Below are 22,615 nucleotides of genomic sequence, written 5' to 3'. Positions count from 1 at the left end.
GGGTCCTTTGTTGTTTATAATCTATATAAATGATATAAGTTGGGTGTCGAGTTCACTGAGATGTGTCCTTTTTGCGGATGATACAACTGTGTTCTGTAGCGGTGAAAATCTTGAACAGCTTCTGGACATAGTGGAGCAAGAACTGGAAAAATTTAAGGTTTGGTTTGACGCTAATAAGTTGTCACTCAACCTTGGGAAAACTAAATGTATTATATTTGGAAATAAACAGGCACCCAAATGTAAAAATGTAACTATAAACAATAAGGAAATTGAGTTAGTAACAGAGAATAAATTTTTAGGTGTTATAATTGATAATAAACTTAGCTGGAAACCACATATAAATTATGTGAAATCAAAATTGTCAAAAACTATAGCCATTTTGTATAAAGCCAAAGACCTACTGCCGCAAGAAGGGTTACTTACTTTATATCATTCTCTGATGGTACCATATATGACATATTGTGTTGAGTCACGGGGAAACACTTACAAATCAAATACCAATCCAATATTCCTTTTGCAAAAACGAGCCATACGAATCATCTGCAATAAACAATATCGTGAACCAACTCATTCTCTATTTGTGTCTTTAAATTTATTAAAATTCATTGATTTGGTCGATTACATTACAATTCAAACTTTATTTCGAGCGAAAAACCAAGCCTTACCGAGACATGTCCAGAGTCTGTTCCGATTGAGGGAATCCAGATATAGTTTAAGAGGTTGTGCAATTTTTATGAAACCACCAGTAAGAACAAATGTAAAGGGTTTTTGTGTGTCTGTGGTTGGGGTGAGGAAATGGAACAAATGTTCAACAGAGGTTAGAATGAGTAGTACCTTAGTGAGATTTAAGAAACTACTCAAAAAGAACATTATGTCTAAGTATCATAAAGAAGCAAATATAATTTGATTTATATGGAATGTTCAATTTATAAGTGGGACTTATTGTATATTTGAATGTGTGGGTATGTATATGCGTATGTAGATATATAGATATGGGTAGGTGTATATGTATATAAGTGACTGTGTATATGTATGTATATATTTATGTTTGTAAAGTATATACGTATGTATATAGGTATATGTGGCACAGCCCAAGCAGAGGGTCACCCCCAAGAGCCTGGTCTGCTTGAGGTTTCTTCCTTATAGGGAGTTTTTCCTCACCACAGTTGCCTATTGCTTGCTCTGGGGGTTGGTAAGGTTAGTCCTTACTGGTGTAAAGTGCCTTGATTCGACTTTCTTATGATCTGGTACTATATAAATATAATTATAAGTGAATAGTATATTGATGTGTATGTCTGTGTGTCGACATGTAGTAGTGCATTTATATTTATGTAAATATGACTGATTAGAATTGTTGGACTTGTACTAGCGGGTGGGCGCTAATAAGCTTTGCTTCAGCCCACACCCTTTCGGACTCACTAGTTTTGTCTTTGTTTGTGGAATTGTTCATTTTTTTCTATTTGAATATTTTGTGTGCCGAATTAAACTTTTTTAACCCAATCTGTACGGGACGCAAACAGTCCTGTACAAACATTTTCGATTATATCAAGTGAACAGACTGGCTTTATCAAAAGAAGGCATTCCTTTTTTAATATACATACCCTTTTCAATATACTGTACTCCAAACACCATAGTCATCAGTATGGTGTTTGGAATGCTGACCCTGAAGTGGCAGTTTCATTGGATCCTGAAAAAGCATTTGATAGAGTGGAATGGGAGTACCTTTTCACAGTCCAAAAGAAAATTGGTTTTGGCGATAGACTTATTTCTTGGATTTTTGTCTTGTATACTTCCCTCGCCCCCCAGCTTCTGTCTCTACTAATAATGTAGAATCCAACTATTTTACTCTGCCACGTGGTACACATCAAGGTTGTCCCCTCTCCCTTTTACTTTTTCTTTAGCAGTAGAGCCATTATCAGTAAATCTCAGAACCTCTTCCTTGTTCCAGGGTGTGACTCATGGGAGTACACAACATAGGGTTGCTCTGTATGTAGATGATTTAATTTTATGTCACAAATCCAACTAGTCATTTAATATCTATTATGACAGTACTCCAAAATTTGGGCTCTTTTTCTGGATATAGGCTTAACATACACAAAAGTGAATGCTTGCCTATAAATGTACCTGCACAATGTCTCAGACAAACTGATCTTCCTTTCCATCTGACTCATTCTGGTTGTAAGCATTTGGAAGTGAATGTAACTGGTTCACCTCAGGCTATCTGGGATACAAATTTTACTCCTTTATTGTCCAATATAAGGCCAGCTTTTCAAAGATGGGCTTATGTACCAGTGTCTCTTTTAGGTGGGATTAATATAATGAAAATGAAAAAGGTATTTAAAAACTTGGGTAAAACATTCAGTGTATTTCTCTGTTCTTAGCTAAAACCTTTTTTAACTCTTTCGATCATTCTTTCTGTCTTGTGGATTGATGAAGCTAAAACTCCAAAAGTACGTAAATCATTTTTACAAAAATGTTGGCTCAGTGGAGGTTTGTCTTTACCTAATTTGCTGTTTTATTAGTACTGAGCAGCTAACGTTCCAAATACATTAACTGTTTAAGAGATCCTCATCAACTACCTCTCTCTGCCTTATTATTTTCATCCCTCCCTGTGTCCCTGTCTCGGTACACGGATAATCCTGTTGTACCTGCCTCTCTTAAAACATGGTATCAATTTTGAATTCACTTCAAATGTGTTTCTGCTTCTGCTCTTGGCCCTTTATGTAATTGCCTCTTTCCTCCTTCCTTCTTAGACTATGGGGTAAGAAGATGTTCCTGTAATCTTTTTAAGGATAATACCTGTCTTAATTTTACTGATACGTCTTCCTTATATGGTCTGCCTTCATCTCATCTATTTTTTTTTTTTATTTTTTTTTTTTATTAGATATTGTGCATCTACTATTTTTCTGGAGTTCCCCACTCAGCCTCTTAAGCATCTTATGCCCCATAAATAAAGCTTTTATATCACAGATATATTCGTGATATAATCTTGTTCTTTCAATGACTAATCATCCAGTTAGTAAAATTATCTGTAATTGGGGAAAAAGAGTTGGTTCTGGAGTTCGGGGAAGGTTTTTGGGATAAGGCAGCTGACAGAATTCATGCATCATCTTGTGCAAGACTTTCAAAAATTAAGTTTAAAGTAGTACACAGGCTGCATTTCTCAAAGTCCAGATTATCCAAAATTTATCCCAGTGTTTCTGATCTGTGTGACAGATGTAACTCCTCTCCCTGTGATTTAAGTCATATGTTTTGTTTTGTTTTCTTTGCCCCAAACTTCAGCCATATTGGATTTCAGATTTTGATGTTCTCTCTCACGTTCTTGGAGTTGCTCTGTAGCCTTGTCTGCTGACTGCTATTTTTTGGAGTTCCTGAAGACCCCACTGTGTCTTTTCCAAACTCGGAGTTGGATGTAATTGCCTTTACCTCATTGTTAGCGCGACACAGAAAATTATTATCATGGAAAGCTCCAAGTCCCCCATCTGTTTCTTTATGGCTGAAAGACGTGATATTTTTTTCAAGTAAAAAAAAAAAAAAAAAAAAAAATGCTGGCACGACTAATGAAAATCATTTCTCGACGAGTCGGCGACATTCAGTGAATTAAGCCAATTTCAAATCTTCATGGTGAATCTCAAATGTGACATTTATTTTAACAAATATAAGCACAAAAGCAGCGTTATTTACTGGGATAGACGACCTGTTTGAGCTGACTAATTCACCTGCCAAAGTTCACACAGTTTCTTCACTGAGTGAACAGAGTGGTGACAGCTCCAGCAGGTCCATTATTTTAAGGGTTAAATGAGCTATTAAAAAATAGTCGACTAGTTGAATTCTAGCTAGTCGTAGCCGACTGTTATAACTAGTCATCCCAGCCCTAGAAAAAAAACAAGTTTAGACTCAGAGGGAGAGCGAATAGATTTCTAAAATTGTGGGAACTTTGTATCTGATCTTGGATTATTGAAAATTTTTGGACCCAACTGAACTGGGGGGGTATCATATGGCCTATGGTTAGTATATTGCGATTTTGATGTTCAGGTTGATTATACTGTAATTGTGCTTTCATTTTTGAAAATGATGTGCTAGTTTCTTTTTTCATTTGCTGCAAAAATACAATTTTTTTTTGTTCTTTTTTAAGTGCATCAGTTTTTTTAAGTGCATCAGTGCAACAAAGTACAGGTGAGCCTCGTTAACTTGTGTGAGTTGGGGCCCAAAGCTCACAAAATTGGACTGCAAGTTATCTGAAACTGTAAGTTATTCAGGTTGACCAAAAACTTAGAATCAGCTTACCTTGCCATATTACAATAGTTACGACCATTTGAACCTTGATTCCTACCTGGATGGTGATGATTTCTTCAACTGCAGTGGGTTCAGAATCTTTTTCTTCCTCCTTGGGCTTCGTCAGTGACAGATCTGTATGTGACCCTCTTCTTTAGGTCTTTCATTCTCGCTGGTTCAGATTGGGCCAGAGGTACTCGCCCGTGAATTTACTCATACCTGCCCCTTCTAAAAACGGTCAAATCAAAATGGATTTTTGCCGAATTGGGACTTGTGCATTGTGTAAGGTAATGAGGCTCACCCATATTGAGTGTAAGGGTGTGAATACTTATGTACATGTGATTTCTTAGTTTCTTATTTTTTATAAATTCACAGAAATTTCTAAACTTTTTTGTCTTTATGGGATGTGAGTAGAATTTTGAGGGGGGAAAAAATTTAACTTGCGCTATTTTGGAATAAGGCTATAACATAAAATATGGAAAAAGTCAAGCACTGTGAATATGTTCCAGATGCACTGTATAAACATATAAAGATGTTTGAATAGGATTTTTTTTTTTGTTTTTTTTTGTCTCCAGGCATGGGGGCCCCATCAGCAGCTTCTCCTCCAGCCACTCAGGCCGCCGCAACCTCAATCTGGATGGTGCTTCTGTAGAGTCAGACGATGATGCCGACAGCCGTGCCAGTGACTTCAATGAGACGCAAACTTCCGGTGTCGAGTAAGAGCAGAAACCTCCTCTCCCCTCTCCTCACTCTGTGACCAGCACCCAGTCGGCCCGCCATCTATTCCATTTCAACTCGCCCAACGGCAGCTCCAAGTGGCGAGATGTGTTCAGTGAAGCCCGGTAGACTGTAATCCTCGTTTTGTATCATTTTTCTCTGCCGGTTACTAAAAAGAAATTATGAATTTAAAAAAAGTCTCTGCTCCCGGCGAGTTACAGGAGATGCTCTGCCTTACTGTCACGCTGCTCGTCCGCTTCATCTGCCCCTCCCTCTCCTTTCCAAAGGAGTGAACGTCTGCGGTCTGCTTAACGAGAAAGTATTTGTAGCTACAAAGTGCTTTTTATACCTGTAAAGTATTACGGTGTGGCGGCTATCTGATTTATACTGGAATTGCAGGATTGCAAGGAACTTTGTGTGCTCAAAAAAAATAATTAAAGTCTCTTTTAAACCTCAGAGCAATTTTTACTGTGAAGAGTAAAACCAGTTTGTTACTTTATCTCAGTGTATAGACGGAGCCTGGCCACTTAGTTTTTGTCCTGTGGCAATGATGCTGTGAAAATAATGCATCGCGGGTAATTGCTGGAAACGCGCTTGTAAACTGGAAGACATTCTTAGGCGAAGCTGTACACCTTCAACGTGGTCCCAACATCTACAGATAGAAATTCAGACTGAATAGTTGTCTTCACTAGTGTTTGTGCCACCATGATCCCCCCCCTCCAAGATCACCCCTGCATGACCTTTAGCTTACAGCCAAGTCATATCTATCAACAGTTATTTTAATCTTTTTGCACCCAAATATCAGCACTTGACATTTTTTTAAAGTGCCTTAGAAACTAAGAGCATCAGATTTCAGCTCCACGTTTGTCTTGCTGACAAAAACAAGCACTTCCTGTGTTTCTGCTGAGCTTCATATTGTATTCTTGTTCATAACCTGCTCCTTGTATCCACCAGCGTCACAGTCACCTCCACGACCGGCAGCGCGCTCGGCAACAATTTCCAAAATACTATGATCTTTCTTTCACAGCCACTAAAATGAGTCATTTCATCTGGTTAAAAGCTTTAACGTCCTGAGTTTTTTTTTTTGTTTGTTTTTCATTTTACATTTGACAAATGTTAATCTGCACCACACACACACACTATCACACTATTATGTCTTGTATACCTGTATTTCTAGACAGTAATTTTTTTGTAAAAGGAAAAATAAAGCATATTCATTGTCTGTTTTTTTTATTTTTTTTAAGCTATGATTTGGTGTTTGATAATACAGAACTTCAAAAGATATAAAGGGGTGAACCCACGTACTGCGACCAGTGTTGCAGACTGAACAGTCCACCCCTAAAAAGCATGCGTCTGGTCATTTGGCGATCATGTGGTGGACATGCTCACACACGAGCCTCTTTCAGCATCAAGTTCATGTTACAACACTGTGGCTCCATTATCTTTAAGGTGCAGAGATTATAAGAATGTGAAAGGAAAAGTATTCTGATTTTTTTTTTTTTTTTTATCTGCAGTTGCAGTTATAAATATACTGAGATATTTGACTATCATGGAGTTGCGTCAGGAAGGGCATCCGGCGTAAAACTTGTGCCAATACAACATGCAGATTCACCTTGGATTTGCTGTGGCAACCCCGAGTGCAAACAAGGGAGCAGCCAGAGGGACTTACTTTTTTATTTAATGACACTATCATAAACTTCTAACTTTCCCCTAGAGCTACTTTGTTGATCGAAGCTGTACAGTTAATGCGGCTCGCTCAATGTATTCCTACGCCAGCCTTTCCATGGTGTCCAGTGTGATGATGTAACGCCATTTCTATGCGTTTGGGTGAAAAAGTTCTTCCATCGTGCACCTTGGTCTCTCCCATCATGCTTCTTGTGTACTTCCTGTTTGAGGTGACGAAAGTGTACATCTGGGTTGCGGCCATGTCAGAAACTGAGCTGGATGGACTATGAGAATGCGCTAGTCTGTCATTATCCTCGTGCTGTGCGGTACAAACACGTAGATCATTTGATCTTTAGGTTTGTATGAAGGAATATCCTTTGACCTGGGCTGAAGAGAAGAGATATGTAGACCATTAGGGTGGCATTATTTCACAGTTTTTCACTTCTGATCCCAATACCTGAATTTGGATATCTGCCGATGCAGATACTACGAGAATACCAGAATACTCATATTCTGATACCAGAGCTCTGGTTGCTTTAATACCATTATGTATATGTCGCAGACATGAACGAGTAAAGCTCTTCAGCATCTCTGTGTATTTCAGTAAATGCTTCTATGGAGCATAAGCATGACCAAGAACATTCAACTTGCCCCTAACTACAGCCTTTTTAACCCCCTGCTATTTTTTAAATGTAGATGTAAATTCATATTAAAACTTTTCAGCTAGTTCAGTCGGGCTGCACAATATGACCAAATTAGCTGAACTTTCAGGTCTTTTTAAGAAAATCCTCCTATTCCACTCCATCAGGAAGCTGTATTTTATTTTATTTTTTTATTACATTTATACCAAGTTGTAGAGATTTGCTATCAGTTTGAGTTTAAGGAACATAACTTTAGAAATTTATTTTGTATTTGAAATGGCATCAACAAATTAAAATGTGTGAAATACCAAGTGTTCCAGTTCCAGAAACACTCGGGCAGCATCTAATATCTCAAATAAGCAGGAGAAATGCTGCTTTTAACAACCTGGACCTCATTTCTGGCATAAACTACGCCCATTTACTCACCAATATAACTATGGTGTCATTGGGAGCCCATGGTTCAGACAGTGTGTTCAGGTTCAAATCTGACTCAGATTTCTTCTTCTAAGGTGGGTTAGAACTTTTTGTGGAACCCAGTGCCAACTGCTGTATAGGAGGGACCAAGCAGTCAATATGTCACTGATTTCAAAATGGCTCTAAGATGTGCAGTGCTGTGACATGTCAATCATCTGGGGTGTCCAATCAGATTTCAGGGTAGTCAGTGCAACCCAGCAACACCTATGACAGGAAGTGTTCAACATTTGACATTCCTGTTTCACTGGATTCAGAATTTAGCACTTCTTGTTTCAGTCTCAACTTAATGAATTTGCATGAGATCCCGTTTGTCAACCCAAGAGGTATCGATCCAGGAAATGTTCAACATTTGACTTTTAAAATTTTTTATTTGAAACAAAAAGGTTACACAGAAATCTTAGATGCTTAAATACAACAGCAAAAACAACATACTAAAGAACAGATTAACAGATCAAAACTCGGGGAATTTAAAAAAAAAAAAAAAAAACTTTTCAAAGTTAAACACATTTGACATTTCCTATTTTACTGTGGACTCAAATCTTCTTTCAGTGTGGACTTGACACTGAGTTCCCACAAGATTCCATGAGATCCCATCTACTGTCAATCTAGGAAATGTTTGACATGTAACATTTCCCTTTTCACTGTGGACTTAAAATTTGGCACTTCCTATTTGGAACTCCCTGTACCATGAGCTAGCTTTGCGCCGCTGTGCGTTGCTTTGCTCATATTGTCATTGTTTTTATATGAGGATATTTTGTATTCTTTGTATTTGTATTCTGTATCATTCGCTGACTTGCTGTTATCCCATTGAGCAAACTTTAAACTTTTTGGAAACACGAAGCCTTTCAACTGTAAAATAAACGGTAAATTTCTAAATGCATCATCAGCGATGCTCACGTGAGGAACTCTGGATTAATACTGAAGGATTTTGATCGATTTTTTCCCCTTTCAGTGGATAGAAACTGTTCAGTTGTGTACTGAGTTGGAGTTTCACAGCCTCAGGATGCTGAAGCGGCTAACTTTTCTGCACACATTTTCAGCACCAATTCAGTTAGTTTTTTTGAAAATCTGTGTTCGGTGGCACACACAATTTGAACCCAAGAGCCGGGCAGAAATTTTCTGCTACCTGTGGCTTAGAACATTGCGGAAGAGAGCTCATAAACAGCTCGGCTTCAGTTCAGAAACGTCCCCTCTCGCCTCCTCACGCTCAGCAGCAAACAAAGCAGAGAGCAAACAGCAGTTGAGAGGTTTCACAGTGGCTCCTCTCCAGTATTGGAAAACATCGCGGGTTGTATTTTCCGATACTTGAATTACATCTATATCAGAAGCCTACAGATACTGGATCAGATCGGTCGCATCCTTACAGACCGTATCATTCTTATGGCATTATTCCACCTTCCATCGGTGTACCTCAAGATGATTGGGAAGATGGACGGAACTGGACTTTCAGATCTTCTCATAGAAGCCGGGCTGATAACTGGATCCTTGATGGGTGTTCTCATTACAGTTTCTGGTGAAGTCTCAGAAGTTGTTGGGCGATAAGCTTGACCTTGTAGAACTGATGAGCTTCCAACTCACACTTGTTCCACACAGTCTTGCATTGGCTGATGGATTTTTGAGCAAGACTGACAAATCAAAAGCAATGCGCAACTTGGTGGGCGACGGTGAGGATGCCATGGTCATATCACATCCCAATGAAATATTGGTGATAGAGGATGGAAAGGATCATCTGATGGTTAATAATCCCATTAATCCATTTGATTGCTTTGGGTGAAGAGACTCCATTTCAGATGTGCTCCTGTGGTTCGAAATGACGCATGCACAGATGCAAAAGGCGGATTGATTTGTAGGGGCAGACCATTCAGTCTGCGACACCGGTTTGATGAATTCAATGGAAAGGCAGCACCCAGCTGGGGGAGATAAACTCAATGTGAGCGGTAGCAAAATGAAGTGATTAAAGGACTGGCAATAATAATATGCATATGTTGCGGACATGACTGAGCGAAGCTCTTCAGCATCTCACCGTGTCATTTAGGGCCTTCAGACTTTTTTTTTTTTTTCTTCAGTAAATGTTTCTGGGGAGCATTACCATTTTTTTTTTGAGGCACACTGAATGCACCAGGGTTGTTCGGGACACCGGAGCAACCGTCGTTTTTGAGGGCGATTGAGAAAATTTTTTCTGTACGTTGATTGCAGACTGCAGTGGTTAAGCAAGGAAGCAGCGCTTCGACCCGCTGTTGGCTGGTTCTGTGCTCAGCTCAGGGGCTGTGGAGTTACATTTGTGCCATTAATATCTGAAAGGAAATGCTTTTGACAAAAACTACAGATTGTGTTTATTTCTATTTATGTCCAGAGATCAAGGGTCCAGTGATCAATTTCATATTTATTTACTTTAAGACTCAATAAAATGTTGACATAGAAAATCTGCAAAGCCTACATTTAGTACACAGAAAATTCACAAGAGGTATTGATAAGGCAATCAAAGAATTGGATCAATAAGCAGAATCAATAATGACAGTGATAGATAAAATCTTATCAATACCATCCCTAATTGTATTGCACTAAATTGCATCGAATTGAATAGCATTTAAATACATATGAAATTGCACTGAATCAGGACCAGAGGTGAATCATCGTCAGTATCCTTACGTATTGTCACATATCACTATCTGCATCGTATCACTGGTAGTGTATTGAGGTACATATCAAATCATTGTCAGTGATGAGATTCACATGCCTCCCAGGAAGCACACTTTTTGGCCATAAGTGCAAAAACGGTATTGTGCATCATAGATGCAAAGGGGTTAATCTCCGAAAGTGTGACACACCACTTAAATTTTTCAAAAACATTCTTGGTGTTTGCCTTAAACATCTGAAATTCTCCAACCGGTTTGGCCACAACAGCATTTTAAGTCAGAAAGGTGATGAATGGGGGATTTTCAAGATCCCGCTAGACAGCGCCTACCTGCATGCATGATGACATCACAACTCTATCCAGTTAGGGAGTTTCTTTCAATAACAAGAACTGTCAAACTTTCTTGTGTGTAGTTGGAGTTGTGTGGTGTTAAGAATAGCCTTTTTGAATGCTTAAATAATGTCAGTCGCACAAAGAAATCAAATAGTGAAAAGATGTTCATTGCGCCCAGAATGTTGGTATTTTGGTCGTTGAACTTTCCTAGCAACAAAGCCCCGGTCACACAGCACTAACGAAGGACACTGAAGCCAAAATGAAACAATAAATCTGGATTCATATTTATTTTCAGAGACATTTAACTGTCGTCGAGCGTCGTTCCTGTACGAATCCCAATGACGTCACTTTGTCTGTATTACGTTTTGCTTTCTGTCTTGACTGTTCCTCATCCTTTGTGTAATTCCCGTACCATCAGCGTTCCATTTGACTGTCATCCAACTTGGTCCAACCTCCCAAGTTCGACGTCTTGCACGAACATTGTACACACACACACACACACACACACACACCCATTTGATTCGTGGGCTGTTACTCACCGAAAGCTGAATCCGCCAATTGATCAACCACAGGAAGCAAGGTAACTCACCAAAGCAGCAGCGTAACAGAGGAACCAACTCATGGTCTTGCAGATTCTGGAGGGCATTTGTGCGCAGCTCTAACCAAGATGGTTGCAAGGCTCTGACAATTCAATCTTAAAGGATTTCATGCTCTCTACATGAGAGATGGAAAAAGAAATAAATGCCGGGTGACATGCTCATGTACTGTTGGCTAACATCACCCAGGTCATGCCCACTAATGTGACTTTGTTGATTTAAGACTACCTCTCCACATGCGGGCATGGAATAATCCAGGTGCTAAACACCGCCTCTGGTGGCCAGGAGGAATGAAATAGAAGTAACCAAGCTATGGAATCTTGTTCAGAGACACAGGTGAAAACATTCTTGGTGCCTGCCTTAAAACATCTGAAGGTTTGGTTGAAAATCTCCAACCGGTTTGCCCACAACAGCAAGTCAGATGCAGCCTGATACTGATGCAGAGTAAAAAAATTAAAAAAATCATAAAGTGGAGTCATAATGAAAACCATCTCTTTATTTCATTGACACAGAAAATAATCTACAAAAGACCAAATAAAATCTGCCACTGAGCACAAAGTTAATATATCTCTGTTTACACCCCCCAGAAGCACAATTATAGATGTCACCCACTGCTCCAGTCACGACTTCACAATAACATCCTGAAAGACCGCACAGACACCCGTGGATTACCGACACGTGCGCTGACCAGCTCATGCTCTCTCAGCGAGCTACCCAACAATCTGAGGCTGTGCAGGCAGTCAGTCACATGCGCAGGAAGCGCGGTTCTGCTAATTGAGGTGAGAGGAGGTTTGCCTACGACGGAAACGGTCGACAAACATTCACACCTGCGGTCTTTAGGTTCAGAGGTGAGTGACACTTTTGCATTGAGCGTGAAGTCCTGCATAGATCTTTTTTCTTTCAATACAAACTAAGGCGTTGTGTTCTATTAAGTCAGTTTGAGTCCATAAGCAGAGGAAATAATTCTTAATTCATAACTTAAATAACTTCAAGTAGGCTACAATCAGACATTTTCTGCCCTCACAACTGCTCCTCCCATAAGGAGGAGTCAAAACTTCCCCCCCACTTCAAGTCTATTTTCCAGAAAAGGTCCAGTGTGATGAAACAGCACCAACCTGAGCAAGAGGGCTGTTAAATGTGCACACTCAGTGAAGAAGAAAAAGTCCCTCACCCGCTTCAACAGTATACTTTTTGTCCCTGTTTTAATTACAAATAAATATTAATCTCAGCTGCTACTTTAACAGTTGTCTGTGGGAGCAGAGGTGACCAACAAACAGACAATTTCCACAAACAAAAAAATAAAAATCCTTTTTTGTGTGCATGTTCTGTTATTCTACAAAAGCATAAATATGACTCGTATAGCACAGCGTAGAACTCTGTACCTCACACTCATTCCACAGTGATCAAGGTCAGTCATGTAAACATGTCGACAACAAAACAAAAATAAACATCATTCACCATCTTGTTCTCATACCTGCTAATTAGGTAAATTAATTGATTCATTATTGACACTTCAGTGAGAATAAACAGTCTCTGCTTGAGGTCCATGTATGACGTTAAAGAAAAATACCATGCCACCATGTCAGTCATCAAAGTGAAGATTCCATCTGTGGATGTTCTCCAGGAGGTGATGACATCACCCAGCTTGCTGTGCCATTATTGGTCAGTGGGATTTCCTCTTCATCTCTCCACTCTGGCTTTGGTTTGCATCTGAATGGGAGAGGGAAAAAAAGGTTTGCAGAAATTCATCCAGCAGAATTTTTAGCAGTCAACCCACACACACACACACACACACCCCAATAAACTGTCTTAATTATCTGGCTAAGGACTGGCAACACCGTCACCTGGGCCCAGTTTCATAAAGCGGTCTAATCTTTTAGTCTACTAAGCTTACTTAGTTGACTAAGGTGAGTTGCCCAACATTACCCATCTAATCTCCACTTCACATGGACGGCTAAACTTGTAGATTAGCCGTCTTACGTTAGTCGATAATTTTCACGGTCATAGCAGCCTTGCGAGTGCCATTGCCAAGAAACGCCTCCAATGCGCAACAGTTTTGTTTTCTTCCAGGTAGGACCGTCTGCAACAAACAGCTGAATCCACTGCAGCAGAGGCGACACACTCACGACCTCACCATCCGTAAACACCTCTAATGGATTATTGCGGCCTCAGAATACCCACTCCCACCCCAAGTCTCTCCTTCCTTCCTCTTCCATCAAGTGGTGATACATGATAGCTGCCTTTATTGAAGTAAGACTGAAGTTTTGTTGACTGAAATACATTTAGCCTCCTCTGTACCAGAGAGAGAAAAGGCTGAATGATGTGGAGAGAGTAAATCAGGAAGAGCAAGAGATTAGTAACGATGAAGTAAGGGCAGCTATGAACAGTTGCAAGGCAGTTGGTCCAGATGACATTCCAGTGGAGGCATGGAAACACCTAGGAGAGACGGCAATGAAGTTTCTAACCAGATTGTTTAACAAAATCTTGGAAAGAGAGAATGCCTGAGGAGTGGAGACTGAGTGTGCTGATTCCTATTTTTAAGAACAAGGGTGACGTGCAGAGCTGCAGTAACTACAGAGGCATAAAGTTAATCAGCCACATCATGAAGTTATGGGAAAGACTAGTAGGAGCTAGGCTTAGAAAACAGGTAAAGATCTGTGAGCAGCAATACGGTTTCATACCAAGAAAGAGCACTACTGTTCAACAGACGAGATCGGCTATCACTAGCACTGTTAAATTGGTGCAAATATCATTTACAAGATAGGGACTATTTTGTCTCAATTGGTAGTTATGAATCTGAGTGAATAAAGATCACAGGTAGAGTCAATCCATGGACCACTTACTTGATGTCTACATGCTGCCGCTTGCTCAAATGATGGAATGTCATAATATCTCATACTTATGCAGATGACACTCAACTTTATATTTCAGTGTCATCCCATGTCATTTGAAAGCTACAAATTTAGCCAGAAACCTGGGTGTAATCATTGACTCAGACCTGAATTTTAACAACCACTTAAATGCAATTATAAAACATAGCTTGAATTACGGGTTTTCTGTCTAAACAAGACAGTAAATCTTGTTCATGCTTTAGTTTTCAATAGGCTAGATTACTGTAATGGTGTCTTTACAGGTCTTAAAATAAATAAATAAAGCAGCTGCAGCTGATCCAGAATGCTGCCGCTAGTGTCCTCACAACCACTAGGAAACGACGATATCACACCAGTCCTTACATAATTATCCTTTGACTCACAAGAGTCAAAGGATAGATTTTAAAATGTTCCTGCTGGTCTACCAAGCTTTGAATAGTCATGGACCAAAATACATGCTACATTTATTAGTTCCCTACGAAGCATTCAGACCCCTCAGGTCATCCGGGCAGGTCTATTGTGTGTTCCAGAACTAGAACTAAATTGAAGCAGCACTCACTTATTATGCTCCTCACCTGTGGAACAAACTTCCTGAATGCCTGCGATCTGCTTGAACTGTCAATTAATTTAAATCAGGACTGAAAACGGTACCGTTTACTGCGGCTTTTTCGTAGATTACTTTTATTTATTTTTTAACTTCTCAATGCACTTTTAATAGATTTATTTTAATATTTTATTTTTCTGTTTTAATTCCCTTTTGTCTTTTAAATGCTCTTTTATTGTAATTTTATTTTATTATATATATATATATATATATATATATATATATATAGATATATATAGATATAGATTTTTCAACCTCTGCTTTGGTCATTAGTGTCATCTGCACCACAACCTACACATACATACGTCACGTGTTCATGCTATTAAGATGATTAAGTCCAATAAACATAAAACATGGTCTAATGACAGAAAAATAAACAAAAAGCTGCCTGCCAAATTTCATAGTAGTCAGTCACAAGTTGCTAGCACAAGTAATAATCTGAAACTGGATGCATAGAAAAGCATGAAATTCATATCTCACCAACTTATCCAAAGACCAGCAATGTTTCAAGAAGTTTTTCTATTTTTTTTTTTTCAGTATGAATATGACAACACATGGGCCTTGCAGGGGCTCGAGAGGTGGTCCAAAAAGGGGGGACCTGCTGGCTGGTCTAGTAATAATAATTTTAACTAAAATGTTTAAATAAGTATTACTCTGGACCTACGTTCTTCTATAGTTCTGGACTAAATTTAATTCAAGAACCACATAAAAATGAGTTTACTTAATTTAACTTTCTGAATAACTAATGTGGGATGTGAAGCCATGTACGCTCAGCATTAGTGGGTATGGTTGGGGTTCTAGCTTTAACATCAGGTAAGTTAGGATGAGGGAAGCCAAAAATATGAAAATGATTACGGCTGATTACTTTGTAGGTTTGCAACCCAACACACAACCCTGTAAAGATAAACTGGTGATTGTCAATAATGAACTGATCTACATGGTGTTTTCTTTCTGATTTGGGGTGTCAGATTAGCAAAAAATAATGATAATTACTCTGCTTTCCATTTCACTGAGTGAATAATGAAAACAAGGACATTTTGTTTGTGGTCCTGAATGAAAACAAGGTGTCTAATGTTTTACATAACATTTTAAAATACTTAATTGTTACAACCCCAATGAAGTTGGGACGTTGTGTAAAATGTAAATAAAACAGAATACAACGATTTGCAAATCCTCTTCAACCTATATTCAATTGAATACACCACAAAGCGAAGATATTTAAAGTTCAAACTGATAAACTTTATTGTTTTTGTGCAGATATTTGCTCATTTTGAAATGGATGCCTGCAACACGTTTCAAAAAAGTTGGGACGGGGCAACAAAAGACTGGGAAAGTTGATGAATGTTCATAGAACACCTAATTGGAAACAGGTGAGTGTCATGATTGGGTATAAAAGGAGCATCCCCAAAAGGCTCAGCCGTTCAAAAGCAAAGATGGGGCAAGGATCACCACTTTGTGAACAACTGCATGAGAAAAAAAAAAACATAGTCCAACCGTTTAAGAACCATGTTTCTCAACGTTCAATTGCAAGGAATTTAGGGATTCCATCATCTACAGTCCATAATATAATCAGAAGATTCAGAGAATCTGGAGAACTTTTTACAAGTAAGCGGCAAGGCCAAAAACCAACACTGAATGCCTGTGACCTTCGATCCCTCAGGCGACACTGCATTAAAAACCAAGATCATTGTGTAAAGGATCTTACCGCGTGGGTTCAGGAACACTTCAGAAAACCATTTTCAGTTAACACAGTTCATCGCTACATCTACAAGTGCAAGTTAAAACTCTACCATGCAAAGTGAAAGCCATACATCAATAACATCCAGAAATACTGCCGCCTTCTCTGGGCCTGAGCTCATTTGAAATTGACAGATGCAAAGTGGAAAAGTGTGCTGTGGTCTGATGAGTCCACATTTCAAATTGTTTTTGGAACTCATGGACGTTGTGTCCTCTGGACAAAAAAGGAAAAAGACCATCCAGATTGTTACCAGCACAAAGTTCAAAAGCCAGCATCTGTGATGGTATGGGGGGTGTTAGTGCCCATGGCATGGGCAACTTACACATCTGTGATAGCACCATCAATGCTGAAAGGTACATCCAGGTTTTGGAGCAACACATGCTGCCATCCAAGCAATGTGTTTTTCAGGGACGTCCCTGCTTATTTCAGCAAGACAATGTGAAGACACATTCTCCACATGTTACAACAGTGTAGCTTCATAGTAAAAGAGTGCTGGTACTACACTGGCCTGCCTGCAGTCCAGACCTGTCACCCATTGAAAATGTGTGGCGCATTATGAAGCACAAAATATGACAACGGAGACCCCAGACTGTTGAACAACTGAAGTCGTACATCAAGCAAGAATGGGAAAGAATTCCACCTACAAAGCTTCAACAATTAGTGTCCTCAGTTCCCAAACACTTATTGAGTGTTGTTAGAAGGAAAAGTGATGTAACACAGTGGTAAACATACCACTGTCCCAGCTTTTTTGAAATGTGTTGCAGGCATCCATTTCAAAATGAGCAAATATTTGCACAAAAACAAAGTTTATCAGTTTGAACATTAAATGTTTTTGTGTATTCAATTAAATACAGGTTGAAGAGGATTTGCAAATCGTATTCTCATTTTACACAATGTCCCAACTTCATTGGAATTGGGGTAGTATATTAAATTGTAATATGAACAATATCAGTGAATTAAAAGTAGCCTTTGTCAAAAATTAAGTTTTAAAAACTGATTTGAATTCATAATTTTTTAAGACGATGATGTCTACATGAGAAGGTAACAATTTTATTATAATAATATTGAAGGTAATAAAATTATTTTTAACACATTTTGGATAAATACATTTATCTCACCCACTGATATGAATCAATTCAGTTCAGTGGTCCTGCTGAGCACACACTCGGAATAGGTTGTGAATACTCGCTATTTTATGGAGCTGTGAACTTTCAGCCAGCTTGGCTGCGCACGTGCTTTGAGTACAATGCTCGGTTCAGTGAGCTCACAACTGCACAGGGCAAAGACACTTCATGGTCAGAGATTCTTTCTGTGGTTAGATCCAGGAATGTATTAAGCCCATTTATGACAGGCTAAGTGAACACAGAGCAGTTGCATTTTTCCACTCAGACTGCATTTGTACTGCAACTGCATCTAAATTAATGCAGTTATTTTAAAAACCAGTCACCATGAAGCAAAATCATACATGTAAACTTTGCAATTGACCTGCAGTCCATACAGATCAACTGTGATCCATTACACCACTATTTCTGATTCACAGTTGGTAACATTGGTTTTGATTCTACTGGTTGGTAAAATCAAAGACTAATCTGCACATCAGGCAAAAAACAAACAAAAACACAACAACCTGCAAACCAAAATATAGGAGGAAGAGCAGGGATGAAGATTACCTGAGAAAGCAAGCTGCAAGTGCGGAGGTAGAGCAGCCTGTGACCCCGACTGGAGACTCTTATACAGATCTGAGAAAAAGATGGAAAGAGATGGAGAGAATGCAGGAGTTTAGATATAAACAGGCAGAGCCAGAATAAAGTTTGAAACATGATTTAGTCATTCTAAATAACTCATCTTTACCACAATTAACTCATCTGTCAAAAAAAAAAAAAAAAAACATTTGTATCCAAAACAAATCCATCTAAATCAGAATGTTTCTCCACTCACCCATTAAGTCACTCTGTGCTAGTGGGAATCCTGAGTTGGAGGTGGGAGGAGCCGGGGCCCCTGGTGCGCCAGGAGGGTTGAAACTCAGCAGAGAGGGAAATGGGAAAGGCAGCGAGACAGGCACGAGGCCTCCCAACATCCCGAAACCGAGAGACAGAGTGGTGGGGCTGGCGAGGAGAGGTGCACCAGCTGATTCCTGCAGCACCCATATGTAACAAAAAACATCAGGATACAGACACTTTGTGATTATATAGATGAAAAATTAAATGTTCCATCTAAATCAAGCTAAATAACCTGTGAGTGGTGTGACGTTGTGGATGATGAGCCCAAAGATGCTGAAGTCGCCCATCCATTTCTAGTCTTCGAACTCTGAGTGGCCCCACCTACAACCCGCTGCCTCTGCCCGTGATTGGCTGAGAGTGAAGACACAGATGTTGGGGGAGTTTTGTCTGGCAGAGTACAGACATGCGCCACTGTTGCCTGGTTGGTGATGATGCTACTGCTGCTAACGGTGGGCTGAGTTTTCTGAGCAGCGGTGAACGTGGCTTGACTCTGCTTTCCCTGCACTCCACCTGACACACTGAAGGGGGCCCGGAAGGTTTTGGAAGTTTTAGCGGAGAACTGGTGTTGCTGTGGGCTGGATAGCATCTGATGGGAAAGCGGGTGTGCCGGTGAAGAAGACGGGGAGGAGGAGGGAGGCGGTGCGGGTGCAGGAGGCCGAGGGGTGAGTTTGATGATGGGAGAGGAGTTGCTGCTGTGGGAGGATTTGGTGAGCGTGACCTGCATGGGGGTGATGAAGTTGGGCTGGTGGTGATGGTGGCTGTGATTTTTTCCTTGAGGGGAGGGGGAGCAGTGGGAGGTAGGGGATGAGGATGATGCCACTGGTGATGGAGAGCAGAAGGACTGCAGGCCAGGATGGGAGGCAGAGGTGGAACGGGGTTGGGAGGTTGGGGAGGAAGCAGAAGTGATGCTGCTGCTCACTGTGCTGCTGTTCACTGTGCTGCTACTGCTGCTGCCAGCTTTGACCTTGGCAAGTCCTTGTGAAGCTCCCATAGTTCCTAGCAACACAACAGGACTAGCAAAGCCTTTCTGATGAGGTGGCAGCTGAGAGGAGGCTGTGGGAGGAGGCCACTGCTTTGGGGGTGATGAGGAAGGGTGTGGGTGGAGCTTTCCACTCCCTCCTATGACTGAGCCAGCCCTGTAAGTGGGAGATGCCATGGTAGCATGTTTCTGAGTCTGTGTTTGGCCAATGGAACCAGAACCTTTGACTGGGCCAAAAGAACCATCTGCAGTTCTTGAAGGCAGCGAGAGTCCTGCTGCCTGTACGCGTGCCGTGGGGGACAGAACAGTGGAGGAGGTAGAGGAGGAGGTTGGTAGTGTTGTTGTTGTTGTTGCCGGCAAGTTCCCAGCAGGCACAGCCGCTGCTGGAGCAGTCTCCGTTTTAGAAAGGGAATGTTGCTGCGCTGTGGAACCCGAGGCAGAGAGGTGAGACACTGACGGATAATGAGGGGTGACAGGGGGAGGGGAAGAGGTTGGAATTTGCAGGGGGGGAGGAGACAGAGGGCTGTCTGAGGAGCCCAGGATCTTGGATACGCTGCTGGGCAGTGCCAGGATGTGGGCGATGGAGTCCAAAGATGGAGCAGTCAGATCCTCGTCCAAAGAGTCTGACAGACAGATGAGTTCCGAGGGAGAGGAGGAGAGGGGCTGCTGGGTGGAGGTCAGAGTGAGAGATGGTTTATGGATCCACAGGCGCTCCTACAACACCAACAACACATGAACAGTAATAACTCCAAACATCAAGTTTTATGGTACTTGGGGTGGGCCATGACCTAAAATCAACATTCACACAACCAAAACGGCTCAGCCAAATATTTATGTGTGCAGTTATATTTTTTAAATAAAAATGTGTTCCATCATGATTTTTTTTTTTTTTTTTTTTTTTGAGAGGAATTGTCCCATTGGTGTAGCAATGATAACACAAAGTCATGTGGGGTCATTTATGGCCCCAGAAAGATACAGTAGTGTACAGTAGTAAATGGGTACTAATCTTGGCTGCAGAAGTACAGTAGTGTTCAGAATAATAGTAGTGCTATGTGACTAAAAAGATTACTCCAGGTTTTGAGTATATTTCTTATTGTTACATGGGAAACAAGGTACCAGTAGATTCAGTAGATTCTCACAAATCCAACAAGACCAAGCATTCATGATATGCACACTCTTAAGACTATGAAATTGGGCTATTAGTAAAAAAGTAGAAAAGGGGGTGTTCACAATAGTAGTGTGGCATTCAATCAGTGAGTTCGTCAATTTCGTGGAACAAATAGGTGTGAATCAGGTGTCCCCTATTTAAGGATGAAACCAGCACCTGTTGAACATGCTTTTCTCTTTGAAAGCCTTGTGAAAATGGGACGTTAAAGACATTGTTCAGAAGAACAGCGTAGTTTGATTAAAAAGTTGATTGGAGAGGGTAAAACTTATACGCAGGTGCAAAAAATTATAGGCTGTTCATCTACAATGATCTCCAATGCTTTAAAATGGACAAAAAAAAAAAAAAAAAAAAACAGACGCGTGGAAGAAATGGAAAACAACCATCAAAATGGATAGAAGAATAACCAGAATGGCAAAGGCTCACCCATTGATCAGCTCCAGGATGATCAAAGACAGTCTGGAGTTACCTGTAAGTGCTGTGACAGAAGACGCCTGTGTGAAGCTAATTTATTTGCAAGAATCTCCCGCAAAGTCCCTCTGTTAAATAAAAGACGTGCAGAAGAGGTTACAATTTGCCAAAGAACACATCAACTGGCCTAAAGAGAAATGGAGGAATATTTTGTGGACTGATGAGAGTAAAACTGTTCTTTTTGGGTCTAAGGACCGCAGACAGTTTGTGAGACGACCCCCAAACTCTGAATTCAAACCACAGTTCACAGTGAAGACAGTGAAGCATGGTGGTGCAAGCATCATGATATAGGCATGTTTCTCCTACTATGGTGTTGGGCCTATATATCGCATACCAAGTATCATGGATCAGTTTGGATATGTCAAAATACTTGAAGAGGTCATGTTGCCTTATGCTGAAGAGGACATGCTCTTGAAATGGGTGTTTCAACAAGACAATGACCCCAAGCACACTAGTAAATAAGCAAAATCTTGGTTCCAAACCAACAAAATTAATGCCTCACAGATGTGAAGAAATCATGAAAAACTGTGGTTATACAACTAAATACTAGTTTAGTGATTCATAGGATTGCTAAAAAAGCAGTTTGAACATAACAGTTTTGAGTTTGTAGTGTCAACAGCAGATGCTACTATTATTGTGAACACCCCCTTTTCTACTTTTTTACTAATAGCCTAATTTCACAGCCTTAAGAGTGTGCATATCATGAATACTTGGCCTTGTTGGATTTGTGAGAATCTACTGGTACCTTGTTTCCCATGTAACAATAAGAAATATACTCAAAACCTGGATTAATCTTTTTAGTCACATTGCACTACTATTATTCTGAACACTACTGTATGTATTTTTCCCACATTAGAGGCTTTGATTTTATTATATAAAATCAATTAATTACAACATTTCAGAATATCTGTCACAGATAAAGGCAGCTGTATAGATATGATAAACATATATAGAGCCATTGGAAAAGTATAAAATATGTATGCAATAATCATGCTGTTTAATTAGCATATTGATATGCCACACCTGCCAGGTGGACAGATTATTTTAACAGAGGTAACGTCCTCAAAGACATGGATTAAAAAAAAAAATAATAAAAAAAATAAAGAGAACAAAATTTGACATAAGCCATTTGTGTTTAGAGGGGAAAAAAGTTAGATCTTTTACTTCAATGTGTGAAAAATGGGAACAAAAAAAGTGCTGCATTCAAATTTTTGTTGAATAATTTAACCAGACATGTCTTTGGATTCTGAGAAGCTGTTTATGTTTAACCTAACCCCCCAACATGTTCCAAACTAAATTAATGGAAGAAATATCAGTATGATAAAGAATCCTTCACTGTACCTTTAAACTGTAAAACAACACTGGACATTGTCAAAACAATCCGCACACGCTCACCTTAGCTCTGGCCTTGGGCCCAGGTACTATTCTCCTTTTGACTCTACACGGGGGGGG

At 40.0% G+C, this 22,615-nt stretch overlaps 2 protein-coding genes and 1 long non-coding RNA gene across 9 annotated transcripts in view; 2 read left to right on the top strand and 1 right to left on the bottom strand.

The window, feature by feature from the left end:
- Positions 1-5,448, top strand: part of myh10 (myosin, heavy chain 10, non-muscle) — a 149,077-nt gene extending 143,629 nt beyond the window's left edge. For all 5 annotated transcript variants that reach the window (XM_034187661.1, XM_034187659.1, XM_034187660.1 and 2 more), the window contains one exon: positions 4,851-5,448. In XM_034187661.1, the coding sequence (XP_034043552.1) occupies positions 4,851-4,995 (145 nt within the window). In that variant the 3' untranslated portion in view covers positions 4,996-5,448. The remainder of the gene's footprint in view (positions 1-4,850) is intronic.
- Positions 5,449-11,808: 6,360 nt separating this feature from the next.
- LOC117525732 (ubinuclein-2-like) overlaps positions 11,809-22,615 on the bottom strand; it is a 67,944-nt gene continuing 57,137 nt past the window's right edge. For 2 of the 3 annotated variants that reach the window (XM_034187662.1, XM_034187664.1), the window contains 5 exons: positions 22,559-22,601; positions 18,781-20,241; positions 18,487-18,682; positions 18,219-18,287; positions 11,809-13,046 (listed from right to left, as the gene is read on the bottom strand). In XM_034187662.1, coding sequence (XP_034043553.1) covers positions 13,000-13,046; positions 18,219-18,287; positions 18,487-18,682; positions 18,781-20,241; positions 22,559-22,601 — 1,816 coding nt within the window. In that variant the 3' untranslated portion in view covers positions 11,809-12,999. Of the gene's footprint in view, positions 13,047-18,218; positions 18,288-18,486; positions 18,689-18,774; positions 20,242-22,558; positions 22,602-22,615 lie in introns of all 3 variants that reach the window. The other variant, XM_034187663.1, reaches the window with a different exon arrangement.
- LOC117525733 overlaps positions 20,177-22,615 on the top strand; it is a 12,655-nt gene continuing 10,216 nt past the window's right edge. The window contains exon 1 of the long non-coding RNA XR_004565131.1: positions 20,177-20,303. This is a non-coding gene — a long non-coding RNA (uncharacterized LOC117525733). The remainder of the gene's footprint in view (positions 20,304-22,615) is intronic.

The sequence above is a fragment of the Thalassophryne amazonica genome, chromosome 15 (genome assembly GCF_902500255.1).
Source record: "Thalassophryne amazonica chromosome 15, fThaAma1.1, whole genome shotgun sequence".
Classification (NCBI taxonomy): domain Eukaryota; kingdom Metazoa; phylum Chordata; class Actinopteri; order Batrachoidiformes; family Batrachoididae; genus Thalassophryne; species Thalassophryne amazonica.
This window is presented reverse-complemented; position numbering and strand designations above follow the sequence as displayed.